At 37.9% G+C, this 10,153-nt stretch overlaps 2 protein-coding genes and 1 non-coding gene across 4 annotated transcripts in view; all 3 read right to left on the bottom strand.

The window, feature by feature from the left end:
- The window catches only part of LOC106309923 (probable dolichyl-diphosphooligosaccharide--protein glycosyltransferase subunit 3B), a 4,464-nt gene extending 3,308 nt beyond the window's left edge, over positions 1-1,156 (bottom strand). For both annotated transcript variants that reach the window (XM_013747081.1, XM_013747080.1), the window contains exon 1: positions 645-1,156. In XM_013747081.1, the coding sequence (XP_013602535.1) occupies positions 645-1,089 (445 nt within the window). In that variant the 5' untranslated portion in view covers positions 1,090-1,156. The remainder of the gene's footprint in view (positions 1-644) is intronic.
- Positions 1,157-1,274: 118 nt separating this feature from the next.
- TRNAL-UAG lies at positions 1,275-1,354 on the bottom strand. The gene has a single exon. It is a non-coding gene; the product is annotated as a tRNA-Leu (tRNA).
- Positions 1,355-7,914: 6,560 nt separating this feature from the next.
- Positions 7,915-10,128, bottom strand: LOC106308891. Its single transcript, XM_013745996.1, has one exon. The coding sequence runs from the start codon at positions 10,126-10,128 to the stop codon at positions 7,915-7,917; it is 2,214 nt and encodes a 737-aa protein (XP_013601450.1).
- Between the last annotated feature and the right edge of the window lie 25 nt (positions 10,129-10,153).

Here is a 10,153-nt window from a genome sequence, read left to right as displayed (position 1 = left end):
TTCCATCCACATCTTCTTCCTCCATCCTGCCTACATGGCTGACTTAACATTATTATAGGTCTTAGGACGATTTAAAAAAAAAAAAAAAATTTACTGTTTTAAATATATATATTTTTTTAAAAAATATATACATTAAAAATGTTTTTAGGAAATTATCAATTTTATTATCAATTTTCTTTAAAAAAATTATGTGGACATTGTTAGGAGAGAAAAAGACAAAAATAGCACTAAATCAAGTTTTTGTTTCCAAACTAGCACTCAAAGTCAAAAGTCACAAAAATAACACTTAATGTTTTATCAAAAGTCACAAACTTAGGGTTTAGAGTTAAAGGGTGGGGTTTAGAATTTAGGGTTTAGGATTTAGAGTTTAGGGTTTATGGTTTAAAATTTAGGGTTTAGAGTTTAGGGTTTAGAGTTTAGGGTTTAGGATTTAGGATTTAGAGTTTAGGGTTTAGAGTTTAGGGTTTAGAATTGAGGTTTTGGGATAAGATATAAACTTAGAAATGTGCTATTTTGGTCATTTTTGTTTTTGAGTGCTATTTTTGTGATATAAACCTAGAAAGGTGCTATTTTGGACATTTGCACTTGTTAGGATCCTGTCAGTTGCACTGTTTGTCCCCTAGTTACCCCGGCTCTTCGAGTACCTGTTTTGTCTTGTAGTGGATTCTCCATCAAAGGATCGACGAGGCAGATTTGGGGGAGGAATTGGATGCCGAAAAGGCCGAAAGCCTCGGAGTCCGATGATTCATCGATCTCGCAGAAGAACAGCTTGTTGGTTACGTCGGATCTATTGTTGTTGTTGGCGATGAAAGAGGCGGAGACTAATCCGAATTCGCTGCGGAACTCTTGGAGGGGATTGCTGTTGAGATCAGCCGAGTTGAAGAAGATGATGAGGGAGTAAGGTCGTGGTGTGGCTACGGAGGTTATGAACTTCGAAACGGTGTCGTCGTTGAGGCGGATCACGCCGGATTCGGAGGATGATCGGAGGGAAACGAGTTCTTTGGTGAGATCTGGTTGCGAACCCGCGAGGATCGATAGTAGTGATATTGAGAGGAAGAAGCGATGTGGGAGAGTTGTGTGGTCTGCCATTTTCGTTCTCTTTGATTGGATTCGGGAAAAGGGAAATGAAAATAGATCCGAGGGAGATGGAGTTTGGTGGAAGAGACTGGAGAAGTGAAGAATTGTTCAAAATTAAGGGTTTATATAATGGTGAAAGAGTGTAAACCTGCTGGATAAACTAGAGGGTTCAGTTTGGTGAAAAATTTTAAAACTTTTGACGGCTGTGGGATTTGAACCCACGCCCTTTCGGACCAGAGCCTAAATCTGGCGCCTTAGACCACTCGGCCAAACCGTCTTGTTGTTAATAACCTATTACATATCTGATGATAACTATAAGAATAATATTAAATTCATTTAATGACTTCTCGGTTAGAATTAGAGAAATCAGATATCTGAGAAACCATCTATTGGAGCAGAAGCTTAAAAAGATTGATTCGATGGAATATCAAGTCAAGAGAACACTGCCAGAGTTGTAATTCTCCAGTAAATAAAAAACGCTATGAAGGAGTAGGCAGAGAGTAATGCAAGAGTTTTATTAGTACTAGAAGTCTTTTCCGCGCTACGCGCGGATTATATACTATAATTTTTTGTACAAATATTTTTTTAGTATTCTGTTTTACTTGTTTTATTTCCTTTTATATTTGAAGTATATTTTCATATTTATTCTGTATGTATATATCATAAAATTCACATAAGGTTCCAACATTTAGAGAATGAATTGTTTCATTTAAAACTTTAACAAAGTTTTAGTATGTTATAATTTTATATGACATGGTAGTCATTGTTGTTCTAAGTTTTGAGTAGTTGTATATTCACTTAAAATTAAATATTTTAAATTGAAGTAACCCACAAGAAAAAGGAAAATTAGAATATCAATTTTACTTTTGGCATAATAGAGAAAAAGAATGATAGTATGTGACTTTTGTTTTGAGAAAGGGCATTAGTATGTGACTTCATGAGTTTGAAAGATTTATAAGCGTCATTGTTTATTCAAAATGGTTCAATTTGTTACCAAATGAATTACGTAAGGACTTGGTATGGTCTAAAAAACTATAATTTCTTACTCTCGGTGTGTTTCTATTAGGTGAAATTGGTATACAATATTTTTTGTTGGTAATGGTGTTTCTTTAAATATTTTTTAAAATTTTTGGTAGACAACTTGCGAATCTCTTTCCAAAAAATCACATAAAGAGTTTTGATTCCTTCTTTGGTAATAGAAAGTTAAAAACTTATATTTTGGTAAAATAAAGTTACAAAATATTTTGGTAATGGTTATTTCATAGTGATTTTTTGAATTTATGAATTTCACTTTTTTGTTTGTTGTTGTGTCTCATATTTATATTTCTATAGCTTTTAGCAATTCTTATTGAAACTGGTGTTAATCATTAAATGTACACTATTTAAATATATGAGAAGTATAGTATTGTAATAGTTTTGGAAATTTTTTGATCCAAAAAACTTAAATATTCATCAAATATAAAAATAAACAATTATTTTAATTGTGTATATTATATTTTTTAGTTATTTATTATCTGTCATTTGTCATTTATGTTGTTTAATACTTTTATCTCCTTTTATATTTTGTTTTATTTAATTATTATGATAATCTTTGTGTATTATATATACAGACATATAATTTAATGTTCATCAAACAAAATATATGCAATAGGAAGTTTGTTTATTTTAGTTAAGAGTGTGAATTCTTAATATTCATATTATTAATGTTAAATATTTAGCATAAGTAAATTTTTTTATCTTTTGGGCTTCTATTTAAAATGATCCATTAAATTATTACTTATCATATTAAAACTAATTAATTATAATTTACTGCATATGTTTTGGTTAAATTATTTTATTCATTAAATTCTTTATTTCACCCACTTACTCATATCAAATAAATAATGTATTGTATTTTTCTTTACTGTATATGTGTTACTAAAAACACAATATTAAGTGGCCATCTTGATATAGAACCATAGATGAAATTCTATTTGGGAGTTGAGGAAACCAAAACTATTATTTGTTACTTAAGCTTAAATCTTGAACAGTTTGAATTGTTGAGTATTATTTTACATTCCTTAATACTTAAGTCATTATATAAAGATAAAATTTAGCTTTTTCAAGCAATAATAAAATTCTGCATAGGAATACAAAACCGGAAAAAAAAACAAATTGACAATCTATAAACTGTAAAATCCAGTTCATCTCCGACATTAGCATGATCAAACCATGAAACAAATATTTCTTATTCTTCAAGGGCAGCATTCACCAGATGTTTTTTTTCACCAGACGTTTTTTGTAATACAATTGTTCAAAAACAACAAAGTGAATGTCTATATAATTGCCTATCCCCAAGCCTTGGGTGAATGTTTACTTCTTGGCGTGTTATGTTCCATTACCTAACATTAAACCAATTTTAAAAAGCATGACTATATTTACCTACTTACTCAATATACTCTTATGGAATACTATTTGATTACTACAATATAAAATCACTAAAACTAATCACCTCGGAGCTCAAAGATGTAAATTAAGAAAATATACATTTTCTGTTATCATTTGAAGAAAATAATTTATAAAATTATTTTAAGTTCTCAGAATGTATATTACATGATTGTTTTTTACTATGTTTAATTATATGGAGTTTCAGAACCCTTAGATGCTTAGCATATGTGTAATAATGTGTATATTTTATATTTATATCACATGTTTAATTTTCAGTTTGATTTCTTAGTCAGACTTTTATATACAAAACATTGAAAGATTTTAAACCAAACACCAATTTGAATTGGAAAGAACACGTAATTGTAATTTGAAGACTCTTTATATAGTTTTCAAATTTGATTTACAAAATTTGTTTCCAAAAAGAATCTAATACCACTTGAAATTATAATTCAACCAAGTCATATGGTCGTTATATAGATTAATATTTGTCTTTTTCATAATGTATAGATCATCGTGAATGTGAAATTTTCATCTTTGTATTTATATATCTTAGCTTCAGTTCCTTATTTAGTAAAGAACTTATGGAAAATTATGACGAAGTTGACATATACGCAAACAACTATAAAACATACACACGTCCCGTCATGCCATTGCAGCACACAAACAACATATATAACATACACACTGATGTGTTTAGAAAATAAACATACACACTAACGTCATGCCATTGCAGCACACAAAAACAAAGAAGCAGCAAAGAAGAGTTGGTTCGTCGAAGTTAAATAAGTTCCAATATATATAAAAGCTGAACAAAGAAAAAAAATATAAGTGTCCTTTTACAGTTAAAAAAAAATTAAACTTATTCCAGCAAACAGAATTTGTCATGTTGGAACAACAATCTCTGACTCTGGCAGTAACTGAAAACTAAATAACATACCCATTGTTTCTAACTGTAGGAGAAGACGTGAAGTGGTCTTTATTACTCTCTTCATGAAACTCTTCACCTCTTGGATCCCTACACAATGATTTTGTGATTCTTGAGCTTGATTCTACAGATTATCAACTTTGCTTTCTGATTCTCCGAGCATTGACAGCATCTTATGAAATTGATTCCCAGCTAATGCATTTTCCTCTTCAATCAGTTTGAGTCCATCACTTTAGGTTTTCCAAAAGACACTTATATATTCATCAAATATAAAACAAAATAATAACCTGATTTTTTAGTCCAAAATCATTATTTTAAATAGTAATCAGGATGACACAACACACCTCCTGACATTACTTGATATGCATCAGTTTCTTGGAACGCTATTGCTACGTTATCTCCAGCTCTTGCAATGGTGAAACCCTGAGAGTCATGCTCCAGAGAAAGCAAGATTTCTTGATTTCCCTATGTCATAAACATTACCTAGCAGAATGTTCCAGTAATGTAAGCCATTAGTTGAAGCAGACTCATTAGTATCCTTAAACAATATACAAAAAAGCACATTCATAAGAAGGTTTTTCAATTTAAAGCTAATGACAACAAAGAGAACTTGGAAACCCATAACACCTAAACATAACTTGTACACGAAGTAGTAGTTCTGTTTAAGGATAGTAATGAAAAACAAACGAAGGGAGTGCTCTGTTAAACCCTTGTTGAGCGAATCTATTAAACTCTTGTTGAGCGAATCTGGTCTGAGTCAAACTCTCTCAAAGACTGCAACTTTAACTGTCTCTGTGTCTCTCTTCATCTCTGTCGCAAACTTGTGTTCCAACTTTCCTACATGTCGTTGTGTACATCTAATCTCCACCCTTCATCTTCTTCTATCAATCTCTTCTCCAACAACAACAACTCCCCAAAACCATCTCTCAGCTCTCTCCGGTTCTCCACCTCTACTTCTCCTTCTTCCTCTGTTGCTCCTCTCAGTTTCTCCACCACCAACCACGCCCTTAGCTCTCCTTTCCCTTCAAACCATATCCAAAGCCGCCAACTTTGGCTTCGTTGCGTCACGTCAGAGTCCGAGCCCTCTATTTCAGTTGCTCCCGGCGGTAACGGCGGCACTGGTAAGTTCCAGCGACACCCTTTTGCTCGCTTAATATTCAGTGTACTAACTTCGTTTCAGTTACTGCAGAAGAGAGAGGGATAGTTCTTGTAATCGGTACCGGAGGGAGAGAACACGCCCTTTGTCACGCCTTGAAACGCTCTCCTTCCTGGTTGATCCTCTCAACAACTTGAAATGGGCCGTCTCCTCTTGGCTTCAGTTTGGAACTTCTCTGGTTAGGAAACCTTTCTTGCCGCATGTGTAACCAAACCCACTCTCCTGGTTCAAATACAATTTCCTTGCGGCCCTTGTTGGCATGTTTAGTGTACTGCTCAGTCCTCTTCTCCAAATTCTCTTGAACCTTCTGATGGAGTTCCTTGACATAGGCAGCTTTAGCTTCCCCGGTAAGACTGACAACTTCAGCTGGAGGTAAAGGTTTAAGATCCAAAGGGGTTTTTGGGTTGAACCCATAGGCTGCCTCAAAGGGGGACATCTTAGTGGCTGAATGCTGAGCTCTGTTGTATGCAAATTCGATGAATGAGATACAATCAACCCAATTCTTCATGTTCTTCCCAATGGTTGCCCTAAGCAGCGTAGAGAGCGTCCTGTTGACAACTTCAGTTTGCCCATCAGTTTGGGGATGACAAGTAGTAGAGAATAGCAGCTTTGTACCCAACTTCTTCCATAGTGTTCTCCAAAAGTGGCTGAGGAACTTGGTGTCTCGGTCAGATACAATAGTCCTTGGCACCCCATGTAAGCGCACCACCTCCTTAAAGAACAGATCAGCTGTTTTGGACGCATCATTCACTTTGGCACAAGGTATGAAGTGTGCCATTTTGGAGAATCTGTCCACGACAACAAAGATTGAATCCTTGTGATGAATTTTTGGTATTCCTAGAACAAAATCCATGGAGATGTCTACCCAAGGAGCTGTAGGAATCGGCAGTGGCATGTAAAGGCCATGAGGCTGGACTCGAGACTTAGCTTTCTTGCAAGTTACACATCTTGCACAATGAGATTCTACTAATTTCTTAATATGCGGCCAATAGAAATGTTTCCTGACCACAGCAAGTGTCTTATCTACTCCAAAGTGACCCATGAGCCCTCCTCCGTGAGCCTCTCTAGTGATTAGATCTCTCAAGGAGCATTGAGGAATGCACAATCTCCTGCCCTTGAAAAGAAATCCCTCATGCAAGTAGAACTTTCCTTGTGGTCCTTTGGTGCAACTTGAGTAGATAGCAGCAAGATCCGGATCTTCTCCGTACAAACTTTTGATGAACTCAAATCCCAACACCTTTGCTTCCATGGTTGCAATCAAAGCATATCTCCTGGAGAGTGCATCTGCTACAATGTTCTCCTTGCCCTTCTTATACTTGATAATGTAGGGAAATGTCTCAATAAACTCTAACCAGCGCGCATGTCTCCTCTTGAGATTGGTTTGCCCTCTTAGATGTTTAAGGGTTTCATGGTCAGTGTGTACCACAAATTCTTTAGACAGCAGGTAGTGCTGCCATGTCTCCAAAGCTCTCACCAAGGCATACAGCTCTTTATCATAGGTCGGATAATTGAGAGCTGCTCCACCAAGCTTCTCACTGAAGTAAGCCACGGGTTTTCCTTCTTGAATAAGAACTGCCCCTACCCCAATCCCTGATGCATCACATTCTACTTCAAAGGTCTTGTTGAAGTCGGGTAAGACCAGTACTGGTGCATGGGTCAGGCGATACTTCAAGGTCTGAAAGGCTTCCTGTTGAGCTTTTTCCCAAATGAACCCAATACTCTTCTTCACCACAGCAGTAAGGGGTGCAACTATGCTACTGAAATCCTTGACAAACCGCCTGTAGAAGCTAGCTAGACCATGGAAACTTCTGACTTGGCTGATGTTCGTTGGAGTTGGCCACTCTTGAATGGCCTTAACCTTCTCTTCATCAACCTGTAAACCCTGTGAACTCACAACAAAACCTAGGAAGACAAGTTTATCAGTGCAGAATGTGCACTTCTTGAGGTTTGCATAAAGCCCTTCTTGTCGAAGTGTCTCTAGTACTTGCTCAAGATGTGTCACATGATCAAGTAAACTAGTACTGTAAATTAAAATGTCATCAAAATAAACCACAACAAACTTACTGATGTATGGTCTAAGAATGTGGTTCATGAGACGCATGAAAGTACTAGGAGCATTGCTAAGTCCAAATGGCATCACCATCCATTCATATAGACCTTGCTTTGTTTTAAAAGCTGTCTTCCACTCATCTCCCTCTTTCATTCTTACCTGATGGTACCCACTCTTAAGGTCAATCTTGGAGAAGATGGTGGCTCCGCTTAGCTCATCTAACATGTCATCAAGCCGTGGAATGGGGTGTCTGTACTTGATGGTGATGTTGTTGATGGCTCAGCAGTCTACACACATTCTCCATGTCCCGTCCTTCTTTGGTACAAGTAAGACAGGTACAGCGCATGGACTGAGGCTCTCCCTCACGTATCCTTTGTCCAATAGGTCCTGAACTTGTCTCTCCAACTCCTTAGTCTCTTCCGGGTTCACCCTATAAGCCGGTTTGTTTGGCAGAGCAGCTCCTGGCACAAAATCTATCTGGTGCTCAATGCCTCGGAGTGGGGGTAAACCGTGTGGAATCTCCTCTGGAAACACATCTTTGAACATGTCAAGAAGCTTAGTAATCTCTGGATGAAGAGTTAACTCATCAGAACCTGCACTCAAAAGCTCCTTAAAGATCATTAGTAGCATTGTGTGTTTGGTAGCAGCAGCCTTTCTTACGCAGCTAGGACGGATAAGAAAGTTTGATTTAACATACTTTTCCTTTTTCTTAACCATTTGCAAATGAATTTCATGAACTTGTGCTGGGGTGAGAGGTGCTAAGCTTATCTTACGCTTATCATGCATGAATGTATACATGTTAGTTCTACCATCATGCTTAGTTTCTCTATCCCACTGCCATGGTCTTCCTAACAATACATGTCCAGCTTGCATAGGGACTACATCACAAACTACTTCATCTTGATACTTACCAATGCTAAATGGAATGGTCACTTGTTCTTTAATTTTAAGCTCAACCTTATCATCTAACCGCCTTAGCCTATATGGATGCGGATGCTTTGTCTTTTCTAGGCCAAGTTTCTCTACCATGTAAGCACTAGCAGCATTAGTACAAGACCCACCATCTATGATAAGGTTACATACCTTGCCTTTTATGGTGCAACGGCTGTGGAATATGTTTTCTCTTTGGATTGTCTCGACGGGTTGCACTAGGACGCTAAGCACACGTCTGATCATCAAGCTCTCTCCCACATCAGCATATTCAACCTCTCCATACTCTTCTTGAATCTCAGGTACTTCTCCTTCATCACGAGACTCATAGTCGTCATCAGTGAGCAGCATAACCCTCTGAATTGGGCATTCTCTTGCCATGTGTCCTCGGCCTCTACATTTGAAACATGTGATGTCTCTGGCACGTTGGGGGTTGGTAGTTTTGGCTGGCTCGGTTTTGTTGTCCTTCGTGGGTTCGGTGGTGCGAGGCTTAGTCTGGCTGTCTCCTTCAACCCCTTTTCCTTTGTCCACCGACTTGTTGTAGTTGCTATTGCTTGAATTCCAAGAAACTTGAGACTTGCCCTTGGAGCTCTTCTTCTTGATGTGTTGTTCAGCTTGGATAGCTAGATGGAACAGGTCCTTCATGTCAGCATAAACATGTATCTCCACCTTGCAGCTTAACCTCTCCTGTAAACCGTCGAAGAACTGAGCCATGGTAGCTTCCTCATCTTCATTAAGGTCCAAGCGGTTTCTTAGTTTCTCAAACTCTTCATAGTATTCTTCCACTGACTTGCTGCCCTGCTTGAGTGCCCGTAACTTCCTTTGCAAGTCTCTGTGAAAGTGTTGAGGCACAAACCGTTGCTTCATCGCATCTTTCATGTCTAACCAAGAGTCTAGTTGCCTCAGGCCGTTCCTTCTCCTATCGGAGTATAATCTATCCCACCAGGAAAGAGCATTGTCCGTGAGCTGGGCTACTGCCAAAGCAACTCTTTTAGGACCAGGGTGGTTATAGTAGGCAAAAATGTGATCCATCCTTTTCTCCCAGTCTAGGTAAGCTTCTGGATCAACCTTTCCCGCATAGCCGGGAGCATTCATCTTGATGTGCTCTGGTCCTTGATTATAGTTTTGTTGGCGTGGAGCTCTCTGTGGCGGTAAGAAGTCTCCTTCTTCAAACCCTTGGTTGCGGTTTTGCCTGCGTGGGGCTCTTGGCCGGGGTAAGAAGTCCTCATCCTCTTCATCTTCTTCGCCATAGTCATCTTGTTCCTCAGTTCTCCTTTGATTCTGGTTTTGGGGATAGAAAGGTCCGGGGTCATCTTCTGGTTGTTGATGAGTATTGCTAGCCTCCGGAATGTCGTTGAAGTGTATTCCGGTTCTTCTTGGAGCTGTGCCCGCTGGCATTGTATTGGCCTGAGCTGTTCCAAAGTCAACTCGTCTCTGTGGCCTAATGACTGGCCTATGCTCAATCCGGTCCATCCTGCCTCCAAGTTCTTGTCTCATGTTCTTCATCTCTTCTTGCAGATCACGGAGGGCCTGCATCAAAGCTGCTTGAGTTTCTTCTCCCATGGCGGCTTTTCTCTTGTAATATAAA

This window comes from Brassica oleracea, chromosome C8 (assembly GCF_000695525.1).
Source record: "Brassica oleracea var. oleracea cultivar TO1000 chromosome C8, BOL, whole genome shotgun sequence".
Classification (NCBI taxonomy): domain Eukaryota; kingdom Viridiplantae; phylum Streptophyta; class Magnoliopsida; order Brassicales; family Brassicaceae; genus Brassica; species Brassica oleracea.
This window is presented reverse-complemented; position numbering and strand designations above follow the sequence as displayed.